Source organism: Drosophila navojoa, chromosome 2 (assembly GCF_054131105.1).
Source record: "Drosophila navojoa isolate 15081-1374.11 chromosome 2, UAZ_NAV_1.0, whole genome shotgun sequence".
Lineage (NCBI taxonomy): Eukaryota > Metazoa > Arthropoda > Insecta > Diptera > Drosophilidae > Drosophila > Drosophila navojoa.
In genome coordinates, this window is record NC_142890.1 from 17,153,021 (window position 1) to 17,179,131 (window position 26,111).

The following is a 26,111-nucleotide window of genomic DNA, read 5'->3' on the forward strand; positions in this document are numbered from 1 at the left end:
CACTTCGCTTCGTTTAGTCTACTTTTAGCCGGTGTCGCGTGCGCATCGTTTTGCGAGTCGCAGCTGCGATGTGAGTCGGAGTTAAGCAAGTGAATAAATAGTGTGAATACAAGATTCAATTTGAATCAATGTGATTTGTCCAATAAACTGTGTGACATTTTAAAATATTATAGACAATTCAAAGTGGTAATAAACAAATTAAAATACTAAAAATATTTATAAATTATTACAAACAGAATTGCAAATTTTATATATATATGTGAAGTTAAAAAAAAAAGATTAAATAAACCAACAAAAGGAAATATTTAAATGAACATACATCATTTTATAGTCAATAATGTGTAACAAATTAGTTTTAATTAAATGAATGTGAGGATTTTAAATTAAATAATATATTTTCAATTTGTTGCTTGTTTATTTAACAAAAGTCTTTGATTAAATTCTAGTAATTATACATAATGAATATTGCTAAAATAAGTTAACATATATAAAATGGCATAAGTATTTGGCAACTGAAGGAATTCACAAAGGATATCATATGTCAGCTGCCCTTAAATTCTTAATAATTGAAAAAATGCTTACAAATTCTTATTAATTATTCAGTTTTGTGTGTGCTTCAGGAAATGTAATTTAAGCATTTATTGAATTGAATTATTTATTAATGAGACACAGCTTGCAGCAATAAAATTTTCAATAACAAATATATATATATATACATTCAACATATACTATTTATATATGTATATATGATGTCCACGACAAATGAACTAAATTACAAGTAAAAGAATTTTCTGTTTCCGGTTCGGCGGCCAGCAAATTTCATCTTCCGTTCTTAGCTATTTGCTTTGCCTCAGACGTACAAGCAGCAGCAGCCGGAGCACAGTAAACCGAGGTCAGGAATTGAATGAATGAAGAACAAGTCCTGCGAGCGGTGGGAAGTTGTGTTAAATCATTTACACTTCCGCTGCTGCTTTGTTTGTGCAATCAATTTAGCATTATTTACGTTATCAAGAGCAATAACAACAACAGCAACAAACAATAATCACAATAACAACAACATTGACAGTGCTACATGGCAGCATCGAGCAACTCCTTAATGCATACAATTCATTCGGCCAGAACATAACATTTGTTTAACATTTGCGTTAACGCTTCATTAAACCAGCTGGAAAGCGTTTGGCATTACTTACGTATGCCTGGCATTTCTCAGAGCCCTTCCCACATCGTGGCCTGCTTTGTAGTGTATTGCAGAAACAAAGGGCATTTAAATCATTATTTTTCGGTACAAGCTGCAAACAGAGTCCGGGTCAAGCGCAGAGCCCCGACTCGAACCTGGCTCCTGGCAACGCGCCCAAGTCTAAGCCCAAGCAGAAGGCAGACAAATCCTTTCAATTCGTAAACGCGTGTCGTGCATCTCTAAGTTGTCTCTCTCTCGCTCTCACTCTCACTCACTCTCGCTCTCTCTTTCTTTCCCTGGCGGAGTAGGTGTGCGGGGGCGTGTTTGCCTGGCCATATGTACACCTTTTACGCCCGACTAAACACCCGCATAAATAAATTTCGTTAATGCCAAATAGTCTCGAGCGTAAAAGAAAGATGAGGTAACAGCAGCAGCGGCAGTTGGCCAAATGGAATGCCTCCACAGACACACACACACACACACACACACTCACTCGTGCAAGCACCCAAACAAATACAAACACACACACACACACACACACACACACCCACATACACGCTCATTGCTTTATGTGGGCCCGAAAGCATTTTCGCCAGCAATTCGCAATATTTTTCCTATTTCTCTAGCATACTTTTCAGCACAGCCCTGAGCTGCCGTGCTCTAGTGCCGGAATTTCTGGACAAGTTCACATTTTTGCTTAGAGAAGCGCGCCAGCTGAAGAATGCCGAGTGCCTTTTCGATGGCAGCCAGCTATGTAATCACAGTATTCAATGCCAAACACGAATTTGACTAGCGAAATTAATATCAGCTTTTTGTAGCATACTTTTCAGCGCAAAGTATTTCGAAATCTTAATAAAAACGCATCCGCGTATTTGACAATTTAATACGGCTTGCAAGTTATTTCAGTAGCTTGATGTAGATGCGCGTGTACAGTTATAATAACAGCATTACACGCCTAAGTAGCTCACAGTTGTGAAACTCGCGCCGCGCCTTTAAACTCAAACGCTTCATAAATTTGCAGATAGTTTGTGTGAGCGTCAGGGCATACTTATCGAAGTATTAAAATGTTGCTGAATTGATTGTAATTACCTAACATAAACGCAACTTGTAAACTTTGTCAATTTGCCAGCGAAACTTGTAAATAGACTTATAGACTTGGAAATTTCCGGAAGCTCTCAACTATTAAAGCGAAGAGCCAACAAAAGCAAACAACATTTTAGCTTTTATAATTACAGTACGCGCTGCATAAGACGAACATATAAAGCAATGTATTGCTAATTTGAATGCCACTAGATATTAGATTAACAAAAGTTAAGATAGTCTAGCAATTTATTTGGCTATAATGAATGTCATATAAGTCATTTAAAACTAGTTTAAGAGAAGGTAAAACTCTATTGTGAATGACAGTATTAATTGTCTCACAAGGCATATTTATTGAGCTGTCAGTTGAGCTTACGTTTCGTGGAATGTCCTGGCCAACTAATGCTGTTGGCCACATAACTTAACCTAAAACTCAAACACACAAACATATCAAGACAGGATTTTGCGCAAAACGTTTGCCATAAAATAGAAAAAAACGAAAAACAAAACAAACGAAGCAAAAACAATGCATTGTGAGAATATTTAAAACTTGCCACATGTTGTTGCACGGCTCTTAAGTTTGTGTTTCTGTTGTTGCAGCTGTGGCATCTGGTCGAGTGCAATTGTGAAACATGCTAAGCCCCCAATTGTGTGTGAGAACTAGACGAAGGCAGAGCAACCGATATTTGAGAGCAGCGCACCACTGCACCACCACACATTAGACTAACCACTGGACAGCCACTGCTTGTGTCTCAGAGCCAACTAACCATAATAAGCAGCCCGAACAGCAACTATATCAATATTCGCCAGGAGAGCGCTGAAAGTGTTCCGCATAACCCGCAGCAGAGGCGCTGCAGCTGGTGAGCGGCTCGTGTGGTGCTGCGGTGCTGCCTACCGGCAGATGTGACCCAGTTAAGCCGATTTGCAGCCAGACGGCGTACGACCGGAGCACGCGGATTATTAATTTGCCTGGCATTCTATTAGAGGGCCACGGCTGAACCATGCGCTCCCAGCACCCAACACCGATCCTCGCCAGCCTCTCTCTCTGCCTCGTCCTCGCCGTCAGCCTGCAGCCGCAGCTGCTCCACTGTGCCACAGCGGGTAAGTTTGCATAATATCCAATTTGATTTTCATTTCGTTTTATTTTACATCTCTTTTTTCCTTGTTTTTTTTTTTTTTTTTTTTTTTTTTGGCGCTACATTTGCCGCATATCAAATACTTCTCACTTTCCGCTGCCCGTGTATCTCTTTGTGTACTTGGTAATAATATTAATTTGATGGGCGGCTGGGCGTGGCAGCGCACGCCTCGCCTCAGCTAGCTGACTGTGTGAGAATTGCTTTGCATATTTTCGCAGACATATGCTCCGAGGCACAGACGGTCCCCGGTCAAGTCGGGGAGTCGACAGCAGAAGGCATGCCTTGGCTAACAGAATTATGTTCGGCATGCTTCTGAGATCTATGACAACGGTAAATGTCATCAGAGACAAGATATGAGGAATATGATTTGCTTTGATTTGTCAAGGTAAATTCGTGCCATAAGTGCAGCCATTTATGACCGTTTAATGGGGTTTACCTCTAACTTCAAGTGAGCAACCTCAGTTAGGTACTTGATTGTGATTTTCTCATTAATGAAAAGTGAAACTAACATAATTTAAAGCAAGCAACTGTATTAGAACAGAAAGTAATATATTTCTAATGAAAATATAACTTTGATTATTGTATAAATAATATTTTTTACATATAATATTATTATTGCAAGATCAGAAAAATATATATATATAAAATAATTAAATCATATATAAATTAAAATAATTAATAATTTATTTTGCGAAATTCGTGAAATTTCCCTTTTATTAGAGCCTTAAAGTTATAATTCAACTAAATATGCGATAAACGTTTTATGCACTTGAGCTTCATAGACTAAAAATAGATGGCAATTATTATAGTTGACTAGCTGAAATTATTCGCTTTGTTCCACTAAAGAATTCCAGTTCATTAAAAACAAACTTCAGACTTTTATTCGGAAAGTATTTCCCATTTTTATTGTTTTTTTTTTTTTGTTTTGCTGTCACTCGACTGGCAGGCAAAAGTTGCATTCAGAGTGAAAAGTTGCAACAAAGGACGATTCGATGGCTTCGTCCGAGGCATAAACAATAATAATTATTATCAAGGGTAATTAAAATTGTAAATGGCAAAATCACAAATAACAGCAAATAAAAGGCGAAAATCTCAATGGGAAAAAGTCAAAAATAGAAAGTTGAAAATGTAACAGTTGGGCAAGGGGTGGGGTGGATGCGGAGCCCAGGCGCAATGCCAGCCCGGGCCAGCCCGGGCAACGTGCTTGAAAATTTGATGAAAAAGCTGGAAAATTTGACTTGTGACCAGGCAATCCAATCGGGTACAAGTATTATGTGGGAAGCTCTGACACACAAAGCCAGAGCTGATTCCGTCTGAAGAGATATTATTGCAGCCAAGCTGGCTATTGTCGCTGCTTCAGCTACATTTACAGCTAAATTAAGAGGTCGTGTGTGACAGAGTATTTGGGGTGCTTTAAACCAATTGCCAGCTGATGTTGATTGTTGACTTTTCCGATTGTTGGCCATGAAAGTGGCGGACGGAACGCTGGAAGCCACAATTCCGACTACAATTGTACTAACAGCAGCAACAACAGCCACTCCCGGGACATACACACACACACACACACATATATATATATATAAGTATATATATATAAGTAACAACAAAGGCGACTGCCGCTGCTGCTGCCGCTGCTGTTGCTGTTGCTCGGCAGCTCGAGATGAAAACTTTTACTTTTGTTTAATCAAATTCTGCAGCACGTCGAGCACCATTGAATTCTTGTAACAAAACTGACTGCTCTGCCTGCCCGGCGGGTCCTTTGGGTCCCTGGACGAAAGTGTGGCGCGGCATTCGCGAGTAACTAACTCATTCGCTTGCCCACAGCCGCAGGCATTTCGCTGCCATGCTTCATTGTTGTTTTGCTTGGCTTTTTGGCTGCTGCCAGAGCTTCTGCATCTTTCATTCTCTCCCCACTCCTTACACCTTCCTCTCTCTTTCACTCTCTCTCTCCTTCATTCCTATATCTACCGCTTGTCAGACAAGTGCCCCAACTCCCTGGAGATGCCACTGGTTAGCCGCTCCACTGGCACGCTCGACTTAAACGCTTAGGCACAATTATTACACAAATTACGGACAGAGCGAGGCGGACTACGCCGAGTGGGTGTCCGTCATCGTTATTAGCGCCATCTCGACAGCTATTTGATGGGAGTGTCCGGCTCTGTGGTGTTTAGTTGAGATTACATGACCATGACCAGGCCGGAGCCCCAGCCTTCATCAGGAGCTCAGTTGAGCTCATCTCGACTCAGCAACATGCCCATCATAATTACGAAAAGTGTCGATTTGTTGTCAGCAGTGACTGACCCTCGACTCGGCATCGGTCGACCCTGCCCCAGGATATCGTATGCTTCACAATATACCAAAGTTGAAATTGGTTCTTGAAAAGCTTATGAAAACAGCTGAGGAAAGTTAAGAAAACTTAGATGGCTGATATACATATATACGAATGAACATATTTATTGTAAGCCCCATTTGTGATAGGTTCTTTCACTCATGGAAGTTTTTATCAAGATCTAAATGGCATTTATTATAATTGGAAATTTATTGTAAATTGAAAATTGATAAAGTTAGTTACTTCCACATATATAAATAAATATATATGCACAAAAAGTTGGCTATTTATTTTTACAGTCAGATTATTCAATTATGGGTAATTCTGTTTCTCTTATTTGCCTTTACAAACAAAATTTGTTTTGCTTAAATAAATAAATAAATACAAATAACATATAAAAAATGTTCTAATCGTATATTTGCAAAATAATTTCTAGGAAAATTTTTATTAGGTCCACTTTGTGGCGTGCTGTAATTACAAATTGATACAAGCGCGCATAATTAGATTAATACCAGGAATCGCCAGGCTTATTCCGAATATTCTGAGAATTTAAAGGTTTTCCCATGCATTCGATTGAGGCCACGCAGCCAAAGTGTTTCAGGAGCGCGAAGGCCAAAGAGGACTCTTTCTCAAGTGCAGGCGAATAAATTATTGCCACATACATACATGTGCCTGTGTGTGTGTGTGTGTGTGTGTGTGTGTGTGTGTGAATCGTGTCTGTTAGATGATTTTATTGCTAGACTTGATGCCGACTTAAGTGCCCACGGGGCTTACCCGGTTAATTTTAGTGAGGGAAATCCTGCTGCTGCCTCTTCCTCTCTCTCAGTCCCTCTCTCTCTCTCTCTCGCTCTGCGTTTATGTGCAGATGAGTTGCTGCATGATGAGACTGAAACTCATTGGCTGCTTTAATCTCAGACTTTGTCTAGAGTCTCCACTCAGGACTCAGGACTCATGACTCAAACTCAATCTGCATCGCAGTCTCCGTCTAGCTGCGAGTCATCGAGTCGCCTTGCCGCTTGGTCGAGCCTCATAACGCAAGTTTGTCCCGCCAATGGGGGCCGGCTGTGGTGCGGGGCAGACACTTTATCTTTTTATATCTTACTCTGCACACAGCTCGCCAGTGTCTGTGGATGCATGTGTGTTGGTGTGTGTGTGAGTTTTTATAACTTTTTAGTTTGTTGCTCGGGCGCAGAGATTAAGCAAATTTTTTGTTGCACACTTGAAGGCTGCGGCGGCGGCTGTTGTCGCCCGCCTAAAGTGATATTTTTCCTAATTTTCCCTCTTTATTATTCTGTTTTTCTTTTCGCTCGGCGCGTCTCTCACGCGTAATTCACTTGTTTTATTGCAGTTTCGCTCTGCTCCCGCAACTCCCCTCTGTTCGTCTTTTTACGCTGTTTTGATTTGCTCCTGCCTCATTTCTGCTGCGTCCCTGGCAGCACTTGGAGCCGGGGGAGGCGGGCATATTCATGTTTCGCTTTTATATGCCTTGAACTCGAGCAACTCGACAGCTGTTTGGCCCTTAACTTGTTTGCGGTTAATGAGTTGCCGTTGCCGGCGAGCAGCGCACCGTGGGCCACATTCTCGGAATCAAGCGAAAGGAATTTAGCCCCCTAAACGCTGAGATTAGAAGGAATGTATGCATAAATGAATAAACGGCATATTTCACATAATTTGATTCCACATTGTTTCTGATCATCTAAATTTAATCTTCTGTCTTTGACTCCCTGTGAATATGAAACTCTTTAAATTTACATATAAATAGAACAATATTTGATGAATTTGCTCACTCGATTGGGTTTGAAAATAAATATTTCCCAGAAAATAGATTCCAAATGTAATGTGTGGAATTTCAGCAAATGTGATTTAGAAAATTATTAATTATAGGGGAAAAAAAAAAGGTTTGCTATTCAATTTGATCTATTTGCAGTCAAGTTTTGTATTTAATTTAAAACTTTGCTCTTGCTGAGTTTGATATAAATTTCGATTTAATTATTTTTTGGCACGTGGAGCAACTTTGCGGCCACTTGTACAATTGGAGCGGGCAACTTGATTATTATAATAATAATAATTATGACGATCAAGTTGTTGCAGTGCATCATTAGTGCAGGCAATTAAAAAGTTTTTATATGAAATCGTTTTATCTTTATTGCACGTACACGCCGCATAAACATAAAACATGATAACATGCTCACACACACACACACACACACTCACACTCACACACAGCCACTCTCACTCTCACATATATATACACCCATTTGGTTTATGGCCGTCAGCGAATTTTGCATTTGCTCGAAGCATTTGCATTTCTCTCTGCGCCAGGCTTAGATAGCCGTGGAGCTCTTGACTCTGGCTTTTAGATGCTCAATAGCTGGCAATCTCTTAGGCAGTTGCTGCTCGTTTCGCAGCGCAGCGCAGCGCTTTACTTAATTAACGATAAATAACTTCTGCCTGCCAATGGGCCAGCAGCCCCGCTCAAGTGCAACGGGCACAAAAGTTTCCAAAGAGCTCGGCGAACTTTCGAGTATGTAATTTTTGGAAAGAAGAAAAAACAGAAAGGAAATGGGTAAAAAGGCAAACTGCACTCAGTATTAATTAAATTGAGGGAATCTCAGCGCTTGCATGTGGCATGCAGCATGTGGCACTCGTCTTTATATCTGTGGCATGACACACTTTGCTCTCGCTTTAACTCCTCGGTTCGCCGTACTGCTGCTCGGGCCGGAAAGTTTCGTTACCAAGATTTATGGCGTCGATTTGGCAAATTTACGCGCAACTGCAGCTCCAGCCACGCCCACTCTCTTTTTTTTCGGGCAGGTGGGCAGGAAGTGTCATAGGTGCATAAATTATGACCAATTTTCTTATATTTTATTGCAATTCTTGTTGCTTAATAGCTGGCGAAAAGGGAGAGAGTGAAAGAGAGAGAGCGAGTGGGAGAGAGAGAGAAAGAGAGAGAGTGAGATGAGCATGTATTAATGTATATGTGTCTATCGATGATTTAGTGCCTGAAATATTTCAATACATTTTAGACTTTATTACGGATTAAAAATAATTTATATGGTTTTTACTCTTAGAGTTGAATAATTAATAAACTTTTTAATATTTTATAAAATTATAAAAAAAAATTGTTATTAATATTTGTGGTACAGTAGTAGAAATATTTAAATAGTCTAATTAAATATTCGAGTGAGGCTTAAGACTCTGACTATAAATATAATTGATTTTGATAGAACTTGAAGCAAACACCTCAGAAAGAATATTTCTTTATACATTTCAAATAAATTACTCAAATAATTAATATATTTTGTTCTTTTATGAAAATGCTTTCAATTATAATAAACAACTCTCAATTTAGCGTGTGCGGAATGAAATAATTGAGAGGCATTATATTAATAAAACCCAGACCAAGAGCAACTATAATTGAAAGCAATTCAGAGCTGAGCTCTAGTAGGGCTCTCAATGGGCTCTTCTATGATTCTACTTAACGCTCGGCCCTCGTCCCTTTCGACTGTTTAGAATAAACTTTTGAGCAAGTTTTCCTTCCGGCCCGGGCTCGATTTAGATGGGCCTTTGGTCCGCTTCCTGCGTATATCATGACTGCTGTCTGTCGCCTTTGCTTGCCCAAATTATGCAAATCAATACAAAAATCCACTCGCCGGCCGTCCTTGAAGGTAATTAGCTAATTAATTTGAAATAGCTGCGATGCGTAGAGAGAGGGCAAGCGAGCGAATTGAGAACGTCTGGGCAGAATGGCTGAGTGGTTGAGTGGTGCAGCCTGTTCAAGTTTTGGGCGCTGATTAATTTATTGAACTCGTTTTAATTGTTGGCGGGCATATTAGATAAATGGGATCAGGGCAGTTGAAATATGTAAGCGGCTTAAGCGCCAAGCTCCCAACAAAACACAAATTCATTAATTTATGGCTTACAATGCGTCTTGCTTTACAATATCCCATCTCTCTATCTATCTCTCTCTCTCTCTCTTTCTAGGCGGCCTGAAGGCGGCAATATTAAGGAGCGACAGAATAAATGACGGCACATTTCATAGAAGTCAATCAAAGAGAGCGGCGACATTGGCAAAATCGTTGCCATTCATTACAGCGCCAACGCAAATTGTGAAAGCAAATGATGGGGAAGCAGGCGCGCAGACAAATGCGGAGCCATCCGTTGCAGTTGCAGTTGCAGTTGCAGTTGGAGCAACAACGGCAATTGTGGAAACTGCATTGTCCAGCCGCAGCAGCATTAATAACATTAGCAACAATGACGATCGCCAGCAACTGGGGCAGGGGCAGGGGCAGCGGCAGGAGGCGGCAGCAGCCGTGCTGCAAGCAAATCTTATTAGGAGCAACAGGAGTGTGGAGCAGCAGGACCCATATGTGCACAAGTACAGAATCACCCAGCACAATGCATTGTTCTCCCACAGCAATGGGTCCACAGTCGATGGAGCAGTCATGACTGGGGCAACAATGGAGCAATCGACAGCATCTACTACAGCAACCGCAGCCACACCAACTACAACAACAGCTGCAACAACAACAACAACAACAACTACGGCCACAACGACAACGACACGTCGGCCGGCTCCAAGGACAACGCTAAAGCCACCGCCAACAATAGATGATTACCAGACAATAATTAGCCAAGCGGGCACACACGCCTATCTGCCCTGCAACGTAAGTAAAGCCCAAGACTCCAACCCAAACTCAAGCCGGGCTCCACCCCGGAAATTTCCTTTAATTAACAGTCCATAATGCGTGCCAAATGAGCCGCTCACTTGGTGGGGGTCTCAAGAGTTGTATGCTTATAAGATTACCAGCCCGGCCGCACAAAGGCGTGGCTGTGTCACAAAAGAATGAAGTGATTGCTTACCACATGGCGCTCAGACAGAGCACCGCACTCGGCTCAAGGAAAACCCCCCTCTCCCTGCCCACCCAAACCCACACGCGACATCAATTAATCGCCTAATAATGGGATAGGCGCTCGTGAAGCGCCTACACATCCGATAGATCGGAATGTAAGCAGTAATTAGTCGATTTGTCATTGCTTAGCGTCTGCAACGGGAAGTTAATCAGCTTCTCAGGACATGCCATAGATGTCTGACAAAACACATGATAAGCCAACTGCAAATCAATCTGTGGGCAGAGCTTATAATAGATAGTATTGCAGCATTTCCAGAAACTGAATTTGTCGGTGGAAGGCAAAAGGCGCTACCCAATCCCACAGGTTGAGGAATCTATAGCTGTCTCTGTTTCTCAAATATCACGCCTTGCCTTCAGTAGTACATCCAAGTTTAGTCTACTCAATAAATGAGTACATAATACAGATATAATACAGCTCCATTGCACCTACTCAGACCTTGCTGTGTATATAAAAGCCTCAACGGGGCCTTAGGCCAGTCTTAATTTGGGTATCCCTTTTTTCAAGCCCGTTCCCTTCTCTTTCCTTACCTCTTTCGTTCTCTTTCATTTGTCGGGACCCCAGTAAACTGCCTATTTAGTCAAGTCTGTACAAAAACATGGCATAATTCACATAGAGTCATGTACTCATATTAGGTTATCCCTTTAAATCACTTCAATATACAGAAAACACTGCGCAGTTTTCGTATAAGAATGAGATAGAATGATATTTCAATCTCTCGGCTAATCTATTGCCAGCATTTTAAAATGAAAGCATAAAGAGAAGAAGCTTTTCTAAATTTCCATAGCCCGTTTCGAAAACAAATCAGCTTTACCTTCGCCTACTACTCTCGTTATGGCCTTAGCTCGACTCTATTTTACCTTCGCATTCAATCATCATTTCTCGAGGCGCACCAACTTTTGGGTCTCTCTTAATGCAATGATAAACCTTTTCAGTCAACTTACAAAATTGAGCGCTCTGCAGCAAGTCGGCGGCTTATACAAAATATTATATTCATTTTATTTTTGTGTATTATGTCCCCCATCTCAGTTTTTTGTTTTGTTGGCTTTATCAATGACTTGCATGAGGCGCATGCTTATGCCAAATAATACCGGAATACTTGTACAATATTAAGTTGTTGACCAAACTGAGCAGCTGAAGGAGGCCAACTGAAAAGTTGATTGATTTTTGCTGAAATCCAATCAAGCGCTCGCCTCGCTGTTTACTTTCGGCGGGGGATTCTAATTTTTTCCGTTCTCTTGTGGAGTATTACGAAAATATTGACAAAGCATTTTCCTTTTCTCTTATTAATAATCATTGATAATTTATAATAAGCAACTGATTATGCAGAATTTTCCTCTTTTTTGCTCAATCGGATCGTAAGGACCGGATGGCCAAGGGCGGCCAGGGGGGATGCTTCACGATGGTGGCTTGATGGGGTAGGGGGAAGGGGGATGGTTGAGTTCAGCTTTGCTGCGCTTTCAACTAATTTACGCTTGGCGCTGTCGGAACTGAAAGAAAACAAACCGGAAATTGCTATTGCCACGCCCCAAGCCCCCCTACATATGCCCTCCGACCGCCCCGCCCCCATCACTTCTTCGACCAATTTATAGCCAAAGGCAACGCCATTTTCGTAGATGACCCAAATTTTCCAAGCCCCAACTCCGCGCACACACACGCACAGTTTTGGGCGTGGCAGCTCAATGTCTGTGTGTCTCTGCATGAGTGTGTGTGTGTGTGTGTGTGTGTGTGTGTGTGTGTGTGTGTGTGTGTGTGGCATCCAAAGTCTGTCCGCTAATAATTTAGTTACTCTCTGCCTCGCTGCCTTGGCGCAGTGCCTGCAACGCGCACACACAGCATCCACATCATGATGATAATCATGCTAATGATCATTATAATTACAAGCATAAGCATAATCATTATGGCCTTTATAATTGGCGCAGTCGTCGCTGCTGCTGTTTATAGAGTAAATTATTTTGATCTCTCTCTCGCCCTTCCATCCTCCCTCTCTCTCTCTCTCTCTCTCTCTCTCACTCTCTCTCGCTTTGTCTCTAAAAAAAATTAAGTGAAATGAAACTAAAGAGATACAAAAGTATCTCAACTGTCTGCAGCTGTTGAAAAGACAAACAAATACTTTTCTCTTACAGTTTCTTTCTCCCCACTTCAATGTTTATTCAAATGAACTCGTCTGCAACAACACCAATACCAACTTTTTACTCGTCTAACTTAAATACAACAAAGGCAGCGAGGAAGAAAAGAAGAAAAAGAAATACGTGTAAATATTAATCATTTAAAGGATGATACCTTTACAAATCAAATACTTGCCCTAATGGAGCCTCATTTACATGATTCTCTCTTCACATTCGCCTTCATGCATTGGTTGATATCAAAACCGATTTGATAAATATTTATTTATTTATTTTTTTAAATTTTCATTAAACAAATATTCATCAGAATATACAGGATTTTTATAGTAAATTTTAATTTAATTTTTTAAATTAAAAAAAAATTATTTTACATATTTTTCAATCATTAAAATAAAAATGTATACTAATTTTTATTTTATTTTATTTTTATTTGTTTACAATAAATATAGTAGCTATAGTAAAATATTATATATAATTATTTTTATTTTATTATTATTATTATTATTATTTATATATTGTTTTTTTTACCATGAAGCTTTGTCAAAGTAATAAATAGCTTCAATCCAAAGAATTCATTTGATTTTCGTCGTAGAAAATAATCAATATAGGTGCATACGTATCAGCTGAGACTGATTATCCGATTAGGGATAATATATGTTGTATGCCCTTTTGGCGCACGTAGCTGCTGGCTGGCATAACTTGGCCGAATGTAAGATAATCAGCTTAAAGCAAATCAATTAATAATAAATTATAGACCGGAGGCGTTACATACAGCTTACATCGCACATCATGGGAGGCCACAAGAAAGAGGAAGCCAAACAAAGCTTTGCCCACGAGCAGTTGATATATATGTACATATATATATTTCTTTTTTTTTTCTCGAGATTTTCGCAGAAGCGATTTTTGCTCTCCTGCCCCTGTTTTGGGTTATTTTGCCAAGTCTGCGAAAAGTTGTTGTTGTTGTTGTTGTTGTTATTTTCAGATATGGAATGAAGAAAGGCAAAGAAATGCCACCCATGGACGTGGCTCTCTTTGAGGTGTATTGTTGTGTGAAAAAATTGGCAAAATAAAAGAAAGAAATTATTTACAAACAAGTTTAGACAGCATTCGCAAATGTTATGGCCAAACTTTGTTGTCTGCGTGCCTTTGGTTTCGCCTCCTCAAAATATAAAGAAACGAAACGCAACGAAACGAGAAGAAAAGAAAAAGAAAATCTGCTGCTGACGACAGCAAACGAAAAGTAAGGCCCACATAAAAGCCAAGCAGGGAAAACTTGACTACAGCCAAGGCTCCAGCTCTATCTATGCCTCTGACGGTATATAGTATAATATGATATGGGTGCAGTCGGCCCGTCAACTTTTGCAAACTATAAGTGCCACTTGCTGGCTTTATTGCCCATTTCCAGGCGCTTGACTTTAATGCAATGCTAACATTTGCCCGCAGACATCAAGATACCGCACGAGAGAGAAAGAGAGAGAGAGACAGAGAGGGGTAGGTGGCGGTGGGGAACGACTTATACAGAATGCAGCTACATCTAATTAACAATATTTAAATTGCAAAACAGCTCCGAATCTCGGGCATCTTGATAAATTCGATGGCGAAATACGGTCATTAATTTTTTGGCAAATTAAGCGCAATCTACACGAACCCAGCCGCATAATGCGCCATCCATAAGCGGGGAATTTAAATTAGCGAACGGGCCCAACCTGAGCCAACCCAGCCAGCCCACGAATATTTGTCAGGCAGTCAAGCGGCGCAGCAGCAGCAGCCACAAGCATCCACTCTATCCATACATACATACATATACATACATACATATATATACTTACACTTGCCACGTACTCCAAGCACTGACTGAAGGAGTTCCCTGGCAGTTGCTCCACTTACAGTGCCGTCTTCCCACCTCCTCCCGCCGGCGCTGTGTGCGTGCCCGGGAGCTGCTTGGCTGGCTGCCCAACTGTCTCCCGGCGCGGGCAACTGGATAAGCATCTTCACTTAATACACTGAGTATAACGTCGATGCTCGGCCTGATAATAATGTCCCTTGTGCGATACTCACGATTTCGATGCCTTCCGCAAAATTTAATAAACTCCGGCCCGGCCCATATTGGTTTATTTATAGCTGCATAATTTACAGTTTTTACAAAATTTAAAAACAACAAAACATGGAGGTCCATAAGGAAATCAGTGAGCGGAAAACTTGGAGATAAATTGCAAATTTATTTAGAGAGAATTCATTTTAGGCGGGGATTTCTATATTAACGTCGCGACGTCTTATTTGTCATAGAGATCTGGGATGGATCTGTCTGAGGCTTTATTTATTCATACTTGGAGAGCTTCCGCTGTCTATTTTTATATAAATATATGTACATTTTTGTTTACTTAACATTTACTGGCTGTACTTCAGCATCAAATAATACTCGTGAAAACAATGTAAAAGTATTAGCAGATATTTAAACACGTAGGTCCCCAAGTCAAATTAGGGGCTTACGCAGATTAATTCCTGATGCTGTATACTAAATAAACCTTATGGCGTTTACATTGCCTGTGACTGTTGTCGGTGTGTGTGTGTGTGTGTGTGTGTGTGTACTTATTAGTGATACGGCATATTCATATAGTTTTGACAGCACGTACAGCTAAACAAAAACAACAACAACAGCAAGGGGGAGACGAGCTAGCAATTATGGCCAAGTCAGACAGACAGGCGGGCAGCTTAGTCGCCGTGTGGCGGCGGGGGCTAAAGAGGTGGGCGCAGGAGTCTGTGCCTGGTGGGTGGGTGGTTGGTGGTGCTCTGTGTGCGTGCCTCAGACACTTTTAGCTCCCTGGCGAATGGGCGAGTGGAAGAGGGCGACCACAGCCACAATGAAAAACAACAAGCACATAAAACACAAATGATTATAGTATCTAATCATGACGTCGTTCAACAGCGCCCATGCCGGCCCCCCCCTCTCCTCATGGAGTGCCTTCAAGCGATTGCTACTTCACGTCGCCAGCGCCGTGGCCCAAGCGGACAGTGTAGTTGATGACAGCAGTTCAAAGACTGTCATTTGCCACTGCCACAGCCACAGCCCGTCGGAGTTTCAGCTAGTGCCACGCCATTATAATCAGCTGTGCTCCCTCTCCCCTCGCCTGCCACACAATAGGGTATATGTGTGCGGGCCCACACTGCGCGCAAACTGTGTGCTTGGCATTTTAAGTGAATCACAGTTTAGAGTGGATTAGTTGATCATTTGAAAATATAATGCCTTAAAAATATTAACTAAATAGAGAAATTATGAGATGAAAATTTGAACGTACTATAAAGTTTCTAGTTGTCGCTCACTGAGCTAAAAATTATTAAAATTTTTAATATTAACATATATTAAGTATGTGCATTATAGTTTACTTAATGTTTGGGATTAAAATAAAAAACATTGCAGTTTAAAAATATATAGCATACTTTTGGGAGCAATATTAATTATTTAAATATATGATTCCCTTTTTCATTTTCTTTAACTGTAAACTTGCCAACTAGGTAGTAGAAAACCTGTTTAAAAAAATAATAAATATATAAATAAAAAAAAATAAAATAAAAAATAAAAAAAATAAAAAAAATTAACTGCAAACTAAATTTGTTATATTTTATTTATTATTTGTATACTTTCCATTATTATTTTAATAAGTTTGCTATTATTTTATATGTCTCATATTCAATTATAAATTTAATTTAATTTAATAAATGTCTTGTATTAAAATAAATCTGAAACCTTTAATTCTTGTAATAGATGACTCAGCCACACCAGCTACAACGCATTGATCAACCATATTTGATAAAGAAACAAAAGCTAAATGGAAATATTATGCCAATCATTCACCTTAAATATTCAACATTCATTTCATGTCATTTTAAATACTTTTGACTTCATTTCATTTCAAAACAATTTTCATTTGATTGAAAATAAATGGTATTATTACACATTATTAAATGCATTCAACAAACTGAATGCCCAGCTGTCAAAGGCATAATCGAGAAGAACATGTTCACAAATAAGAGACTGCTTCTCCTGGCAGCAAATAAATCACAAATTGTGTCGAGTGTAATTACGATGAGCTCCTCCGTACAATATCATTCTCATGCCGTACAAGTGGTACGCCAAGCGACATAAATAAAATGTGCTCACACACGTGCACACACATACAGAGTTTTACACCCACACACAGGCGCACACACACACAGGCACACACACATTCAATAAAAGGTCTTTCAGTTTCCGTCTCGAGTTCAATGTATATTATTTTCTTTACGTGCGACTGGCTGGCTGAAAAGAGAGAGATAGACAGAAGGAGAGAGAGAGAGAGTAGGGAGGCTGCCTTGTAAAATTGCTTATAAATTATTATTGTCATTATTGACAGAAATGAATCGTCATTTTGTTGACGTTATTGTTTACCGTTACATTGTCCTCCTGTATATATCATTCAATGGCTGTTGTTGTAGGCGCCGAAGTTTTGTATGCCAAAGTTTAGCTGACATCATTCAGTTAGTCAGCTGGGATTTGCCGAGAGTCTCCCCTGCGGCCGCGTCTCAATTGTATTGTACTTTAAAATATGAACACCAATATTGACAGATTGTTTTCAATTATTGCCTAATTTGATATTGATTCATTCAATTGGACAACTGTCTCTCTGTCTCTCTCTCTCTCTTCTTTTATCCATTCGCACAGGTCAAGCAATTGGTAAAGAAGCCCATCTCCTGGCTTCGCATGCGGGATGGCCACATACTCACCGTGGATCAGACCACCTTCATAGCGGATCAGCGCTTTCAGTCGGTCTTCTCGCCCAACCCCGAACGCTGGTCCCTGCAAATCAAATACGTGCAGCTCAAGGATGAGGGCACCTACGAGTGTCAAGTCTCCACGGAGCCCAAGGCGAGCGCAATTGTGCACTTGCGCATTGTGGGTGAGTAGCAGAAGTAAAAAGTGTTTGGCAGGTCGACAACAATAGTGCAAGTCCCTATAGAAATCAAAGGGCATTGCAGGTACTTGAAATTCAATTTGATTTAGGCGAGTAAATCTATTACAATATATCTTTATTTGTTTTAAAGGGAGGAGGTATTTATTTGCCATGTATATTTTGCCCTATGCCCTATGCAATTCTAAAAAGAAAATGAGAAAGCAGTCAATTCAAGTCCATATAACTGTTAGATAAGACTTGCATCAAATCTAAACTAGTCTTAAAAGTATTTTATTTATTTGTTCTTTTTATGTATTTACGTATACGTATTTTATAGCAACCACATTTTAATGTATTTTATATACATATATATATATATATATATATATATATATATGTATATATATATTTTTTTTTTATTTATATGTTTAATATATTATTTTTTTGTATTTATTTTTTTATTAATTTTTAATTACTTTATTTATTTGTTTGTCAGTTTTCATTTTATAATGATATTCTAAAAAAAATGTTAATTAGTATACTCGTCTCATTTTGAACAATTAGTTGTGCAATTTATATTTTTCAATATTTTTATTTATATTTTTTCTACATAATTATTTATATTCGTAATGTTTTTTTCAGCTGTGATAAATTTTATATCCTTTTTCCTTACATTTTTTATATTCTTATTTAAATTTTTTCTACGTATTTATTTAAACTCGTAGAATTTTATTTTTGTCAGTTGTGATAATTTTTATTTCCATTTTTATTTTCCATGTTGTATATTTTTCATTTATATTTTTTCTACATATTTATTTAAATTCGTAACATTTTATTTTTGCCAGCTGTGATAATCTTGATTGCGAGCTTTTTCCCCGAATCGCCCATTCGATGCCAATCAATGACAGCCATAGCGTAGTGCAATGCATGCCACACCCCCAAAGCCCAAATTCAAGCCGCAGCATAAATCACAAAGCAGGCCAATAAATCAGTGGCTCCTGCACTGATTTGGCCCAGATTGTAAGCGACTCTCTAAATGTGTGTCTCGCCCTGTCTCTGTCCGTGTTTCCGCAGAACCTAAAACCGAATTAATTGGCGAGTCTACGCGCCACGTGAAGGCCGGAAGTCAAGTGAAACTGCGCTGCATAATTAGCCAAGCGCTGGAGCCGCCACTTTTCATTAATTGGTTTTACAATCAGAAGCAAATCTATTTGCATAATCGTCGCGGCTGGCGAACGGAAATTGAGCGCATCGATCTGCCAACGGAAGTGCCAACGACGCCGACAGCAGCAACGTCGACAGCAGCAGCAACAGCAGCAACAGCAACAGCCACATCAGCAACAGCAACTGCAGCAGCAGCAGCAGCAGCAGCAGCAGATTCCCTTAATGATATAACGGCCATAACACGTTCGTATATTCTAGATGCGATAACGGTGAGCGATGAGGAGGCGAGTGCCGGATATGGATACGTGCTGCCAACGACGGCAACGCCCACAGCAGCCGCAATGTCAACTACAGCAGCCACTGCTGCAGTTGCACTCGCAGCAGCGGCGACAGCAGCAGCAGCAGGCGTTGCCTCAGGCCAAGGCGTTGCAGCAAATGATATGCTGACAACGGCAGCAGCTGCTGGAGACAAACAGTCGACTGTGACGACAGCAGCAGCAGGAGCAGGAGCAGCAGCAGGTGAGGCGGCAACAACAATTCCAACAACAACAACGACAACTGAGCCAAGCACAACGCCAACAACAACAACAACAATGCTGCCGAGCAGCAGTTTCATTAAGCAGATAACGGTAAGTGGCATACCACACATGTGGGCGTGTCTCTCATCATTATCATATAGAGCGCACATCAACATTCATCCTCACTCTCTCTGTCTCTCTCTCACTCTCTGTCGCTTGTACACTCAGAGAAATGTATACGTGCATTGATAACAAAGACAGGGTGACCAAATATTAAAATATATAGAGAAAATTGAATTGCATATGAATATGAAATTGAATATATAACCACATATTCCATTGTGTGCGGAATGTGGAATGGAATAGAATCATTCAAGAAGAAACTTTTGCTGACCAAGATTCAAGGCCAGTTTTACTATTTATTATGATAACCAAATATATAAAATATATCAAAATTATATCCAAAGCTCTGACAAGTTAAAACAAAAGAGAAATAAATAATAATAAATAAATAAATAAATATACATTTTTTAACTATCTCAATATAATTATCAAAAATAGTAAGACTTTTGTCTTGTCTATTGAGTATTGGAAGATTTGCTATATATTTTTTTTTTTATTTTTTAATACAAACCCCATTTTAACACAATTTCATAAATCAATAATTTCAAGTACCATTTGACGAGAAGAGACTGCGATTTTTGGCAAGTGCATTTGACTAAATGTATTTTCACCACGCGAATTACCCCCGCAAAGCTCGCTCGTTTTATTCAATTTCCCAACGTTGTCGAGAATTGTCAGCGTCGTCATATTATAATTTTAATATATGATATGATGGCGTGCATATTTTGTATTTAAATGCTTTCACTCAGCCGCCATTCCAATTGCCAGCCGTGGCATTCCGTTGCGCATACGCCCCGAGCGCCGCCGCGGCGTCTGTCAGCTGTCTGGCCAGCTCAAGTAGCGCATAGCCCCAGCCATCTATGTATATGTATATAATATATATATTTGAGCTATGTTCTGTGTTATTTTTCCCCTTGCAGGCTGCCTCGCTAATCATTCCCGCCGTTGTGAAGCTCGACTCGGGAAACTATACATGCAGCCCCTCGAACAGCGCTCCGCGCACCATTGTGCTGCACGTGCTAAATGGTAAGTCTACAGGGGCAGGGCAGGGCAGGGCAGGGCAGCGCTCGCTTGGCTTGGTTGCTGGCCAAGCTGTGTGGCTGGTGCCAAATGTTTTTGTATTGCATGCCAATAGAATTAAGTTTTCATTTAGCCTAATTGAATTTTACTTCGCTGACTTTCGACTCGCGAGCGCAGGCACAGTGGTATCGAACCACAAGTTTTCGCTCTGAAATGGAATCAAATTAAATTGAATGTTGCATGCAGGCTTATAAGGAAATAGAATACCTATATATAAGAGTCATTTATATATATATTTATTTAGTTCCATTTTATATATTTGTATATAAAGTTGAACAGCTTTGCCTGTTGTTATTAATTATTCCTGTAGTTATTTATATTAATAATAATATATTATATATTTTTCTTTTTATGTAGATAGCTTTGGCATATAATTAGATTGCTTTTTGCTTTGGATTCACCTTTCAGTTTCCATTGTTGAGCCATTTAGTTTTTATTTGTTTACACAAGTCTCCACCTTTGCTGATGGTCACTCAGACAGAAACAGTAACATTACACAGCAACAACAACAGCAACAATCTAAACAAAAACAACTGCTGCAGTTTTATTGTTATCTCCAAATGTCCCACAATTGCGTTATTTGCTTCGTGTCCAGCAGAAGACGACAGCGAGAATGAGAAGCACGTAGCTTCTACTGCTGCCGCTGCTGCTGCTGCTCCTGCTGCTGATGATGATGATGATGGTAATGAGAGCGAGCATGATGATAATGATAATGATGACCTATAAACAGTGTAATACACACATATACACATTGCCAGCATAGCTGCCACAACTGTTTGTCCAGCGCAGAGATACATTTGTATCTTTGTATCTGTGCTTCTCGCATATCTGGCGCATCGGCTGTATTTATGTATCTTTATATCTTTGTGTCGCTCAAGCGCTGCGAGATATTTGTTTATCGATACGCAATTGCTGTTTGTATTTAAATCGTTTGGCTTGCAGTATTTGTATTGATGTTGCTGCTGTTGTTGTTATTGTTCTTTGAGCTGTGCGTGTATGTCAACTTTGACATGTGTTCAGCTTGAAGCATGCTACTTTAATACGCCTCTAGAACGCATGTGGGTGGTGTGGTGCACGTGGCTTGGTGGTTAGTGGTTGCCAGCTAAGTGTTGATGACACCTGATGTGCGCTGCTGGTTGGCTGGCTGGCTGGCTTGAGGGACAGGTGTGCGCTTTGCGTTTGTCGTTTACACGTTGTCAGTCGCAACAGAATACCAACAACAACAACAGAGGCAGGACTGTCACGTCTATTGGGGCCAATGGTATTTTAAATAATGGCCATAAAAATGGCATTGGATTTGACGGTAAATTGTGGTTCGTGTGGATTCTATGCGACTGTCAAGTGCTCCACATGTTTGTTTTGTAAATGCCAAAGCGTCGAAAAAGGGACAAAACAATGATTCAAGGGCGTGCCTGTCAACCTGTCATTCAAGCCACACCCCGCCCAACCCACTGCGGTCGCCTCTGAACAGTTGTTTTCTGCCGTTTCAATTCAAACAAGGCATAAATTGTGAACATGTTGGAATTATTCATGACATATGGCTCTTACGATAAGCAAAAGTGAAAACGAAAACTGTTAAAATTTTACAACAAATTTATTCATTTTCAAAAATATTTATTGAACCATATTTAATTGATTAAATTTATATTCTAGTACTTTTTAAAATCATTTCATTTAAGTAGAAATTTTCGTTTCTCTTCTAGTACAATAATAATTAATTTTTATATAAATCCTCTGGCAGAATTTGTGCATTTTTCCGAATAGCTTCACAGTTGTATAACAAAATATTTAAAATTTTTCCCTAATTAAGTGTGTTGAATATCGTGAATAAAACACGGAAATTTCGCAGCGCATGTTCATCCATTTTTCATTGATTGCATCTTCACATTATCACAGAGCTTCAAGCAAAAAAGCGAAAAGCTGAAATGAAAAATGGGAAAAACAAGTGAAATATATTGTGTAAAATTTATGTATTTTTAATATTCGACTAATTGGCGCAGATAACATGCGTCCTGCAGCACTCTTAATCCGCACAAATGAGTAAAACATGTTAAAGCGGGATAATGAAAAAATCACTAGGCAACAGAGGCAAGGCAGCAGCGGGGGTGCGCCCACGAGTGGGCGAAGCGGCAGGGTTTTCATCTGCACATTTGTTATGCATTTTAACGGTGGATTGGACAGCTGTGGGAAAGAAAAAAGAATTGAAAACATGCAGGTTGTTCGAGACTATTGTTGAAAATTCGAAAAAGCATAAAACTGTTATGGATGAATTTTTACACAAGTGCGCTGCAGGGTTAATAAACTTAATATCATTCTGTGGCCAGTGCAGAATCGAGAGCATAAAAACAACAATTACAGCCGTGACAAATTAATAACTCAATGATATTATCATTTATATGTGCTCTGCTCTTACACACGACATAATTTATATTATTTTATAATGCATTTATTAATGTACATCTATATATTTATAAAATACATAACACATATGTATTTGATGCTAAGGCGAAAGGATATGGGATTCAGGGGCAGAGTAATCAGTCGAGCAAAAAAGGAATAATTTAAGTAAATGGATCGCATGCAGATACACAAATACTCATACATGTAGCACGACTTCATATCGAATGGACTCTATAAAGTCAAGCAGCTCTCTATTATCAATGTACACTCCGAACCGGGTCAAACATTTAGCTGTATTTAATTATTTTGAATTAATAATATATGATTTATTCTAGCAATTAGCTTGAATCTAAAATTCTATGCTAAACTCAATTCGCTGTGCAAATATTGTATGCCGTTATATTTACTGCAATATTTATGATAATTAAATATATACATATGTATGTAATGGTAACGTTTGACCCCTGCTTAAATTATTAATAATGCATTTGTTGATAAATGCGCCAAATGAAAAAAATAAAAAAATACCATATTTGAGCTGATGAAATTACACGCATTTATTTATATTATTTAAGTACAAATATTCTCTTAGTCCCTATTAATTTCATTCAAATATTTATAATTAAAATATATATGAGAGCTATTAAAATTGCTGGAATTTTATTACTTGAGTTTACTTAACAGTTTTCAATTCATTTCTGTTGAACATTTCATATTGATTCTATTCACATACTTATTTACATATATTTAATTAATTTTGTTAAATTTAAAGTTAGCATTAGCAGTTATTAGACTTTTGAAAATAATTTTCTTGACTCGATGCAATTTTTGGCTTCTGCTGTTTTCAGTATTTAATTTTGCCAGCTTCTACTCAAGTGCACTCTGTTTGCTGAACCAGTTCATTTTGGCATTGTTGTTGTTGATATTAAATTCCAATGTTTGTTTTGTGCATATTTCACGCCTCAGCCATGGGCTCAGCCCGGCCCGCCTATAAAACGATGCTCAAACGTCTCTTAATTTATGCGCTATTTTATTTGCTCTTCTCGGCTTTAGTGTTTGCTGTTCAATTTCACCATAGAAATATTTAATTACAATATGCCTATATTTACTCAATCGACTAGTAACACACACATACACACATGTCCATACGCATGTATCTGCATATAAGCACACGCATTTTATGCAAAATTATTTCTGAACTTGTTTGTAATTGAAAATGAATTTATATGCGCAGTTGGAAGTCCAGTCCTAAGCAAAAGCCAACACATTTGATTTTTTGTTTTTGTTTATTTTTTTTTTTTTTATAACCATCCAGGTGAATACTCCGCATCGGCTATTAAATCGGGCAGCGTCAGCTGGAATACGCTAATTGGTTGTCCTGGCTATGCGCCGTGGCGGAATATTTTAACAATTTTGACACTGTTTTGGATTATTAAATTCGTGTCCACCAGCCATCGAGGCCGAAACAAAGTCAACAAGCGCACAGCGGCCGCAGCGCTTCAGGAGCCAGCCAGCACGAAAAACAGGACAACGTCTGGCGCAAGTGTCAGCCGCAGGCTCTGCTCCCAGATGCAGACGACAACCCGCAGGCAGGGATTCAATGGCGACGCCTGCGGCGGCAGCTGTGGCCGCGTCAGCAGCTCAATTAGTGGCACGAAAGTGGCCGAGGACAAAACTTGAGCGCTGAGAGCAACGGCAGCGGCAACAGGAATACCAGCAGGAAGAAATAACGATGCTGGGATTCAGTTTAGACTACGCGTAGTACTTTAAGTCCCAACAATGAGAGATACATTTCTGGCCACGACTTTGTCAAATAGATACATTACAAATGCATTCACGCTCTCATCTGTTGCAGCAAAAAAATAAAAAATAAAATGAATTAATTAATAAAATCAAAAACATATTTCTAGTACTTGCTTGTGAATTCTTGATATATGTAGGAGTGTTTGCATGTTTTAAAACTTGCCAGGAAAGTTTGTTTTCATTTACGTTCTGAGTTTATTAAAATATTTCAATCTCTTCTCCTTTGGGTAATCAAATCAAGGATATTGAAAGCCCCAGAGAGTTATGTAAATATGCATGAAAGGAATCTTCAGTTCGAAATCTTTAAGATGCGGTTTGAGTTATGGTTGTATTTACATGATAGCACTATAGGTAAGGCGATTCGGAAATAAAAATCATCATCAGCAAATCATCGAAAGCATTTGTTGAGCAGCTAAGAAATAATAAAAACGCCCAACTGGAAGCCAAAATTAAACAAATAAATTAATAATTATAAGTGTACAATAAAATGGAAGGTTCATATTTAAATGTATTGATAATCCTAATAGCTAAACTGTGTATGTCTGCTAAAAATCCAGATATTTATGAAAAGAAAACGTATTCAAGATAAATCAACTCACAATTAATTAATGTATTTTCCAAGCAAAATTATGACTCTGCATAGATCCAATTCAAATTGGATCCGCCTAAATTGTAAATATTTTACTTTATGTTTTACAAAAGGAAACAAAAACATAAAATAAACCAGACATATATATATATATATAAAATAAAAGTAGAATTTTGAATGTGTGTAAACAATGATTCTAAAGAAAATATATCTATAAAAACTCAACTTCAATTGTAAATATGAATGTGTGTGTGTATTGGAGACGTAAACTACAGCGTTCCTTCAACAATAAATAATCCACAAAACCAAAAAAAAATATATATATATAAAAATAATAAAATAAAAGCAAGTTTTAAACAAAGCAAGCAAATAAACGAAGATGCCATAAATAAACATTAGTTAGTATTAACGACTTGCAAGAATTTCAAGCGCAACTTCTGTTCGGTTCCAACATTTTTTGTTGATTTCAGTTTTTATTGCAGCTTGAAAAAAAAAAGAAATATATATATTAAATTAAAGTAAAAGAATTATAAAATTGGCAAATAAACCATTTGCTATAAGTATTAAGCGATTATCGTAAGTGATGACAAGTAAATAAATACATTTTCCCTAAATGAAAATTTAAATGTTGAAAATTGCTGAGTGATTTCTAAGTCATAGATACTGGAACATACTCTATATATATTGGAATTGACAAATGGCTAAGGAGAGCATTTAGCAGCTGATTTAGCTGATATAGCTAAATAT

At 38.9% G+C, this 26,111-nt stretch overlaps 1 protein-coding gene across 1 annotated transcript; it reads left to right on the forward strand.

Annotated features, from left to right (window-relative positions):
• dpr15 (defective proboscis extension response 15) lies at positions 1-25,990 on the forward strand. The gene is made up of 7 exons (XM_030385278.2): positions 1-186; positions 2,858-3,358; positions 9,707-10,389; positions 17,459-17,693; positions 18,762-19,480; positions 20,413-20,518; positions 24,288-25,990. Exons 2-7 carry the CDS (start codon positions 3,259-3,261, stop codon positions 24,650-24,652), a joined length of 2,208 nt encoding a protein of 735 aa, XP_030241138.1. The 5' UTR covers positions 1-186; positions 2,858-3,258; the 3' UTR covers positions 24,653-25,990.
• The last annotated feature ends 121 nt before the right edge of the window (positions 25,991-26,111 follow it).

Excerpts from the sequence above, each read along its gene's own strand:
- dpr15 (XM_030385278.2), top strand. The coding sequence starts at position 3,259 with ATGCGCTCCCAGCACCCAACACCGATCCTCGCCAGCCTCTCTCTCTGC. Across the intron at positions 10,390-17,458 it reads ACGCCTATCTGCCCTGCAAC|GTCAAGCAATTGGTAAAGAA; the intron begins GTAAGTAAAGCC and ends CCATTCGCACAG. Across the intron at positions 19,481-20,412 it reads GTTTCATTAAGCAGATAACG|GCTGCCTCGCTAATCATTCC; the intron begins GTAAGTGGCATA and ends TTCCCCTTGCAG.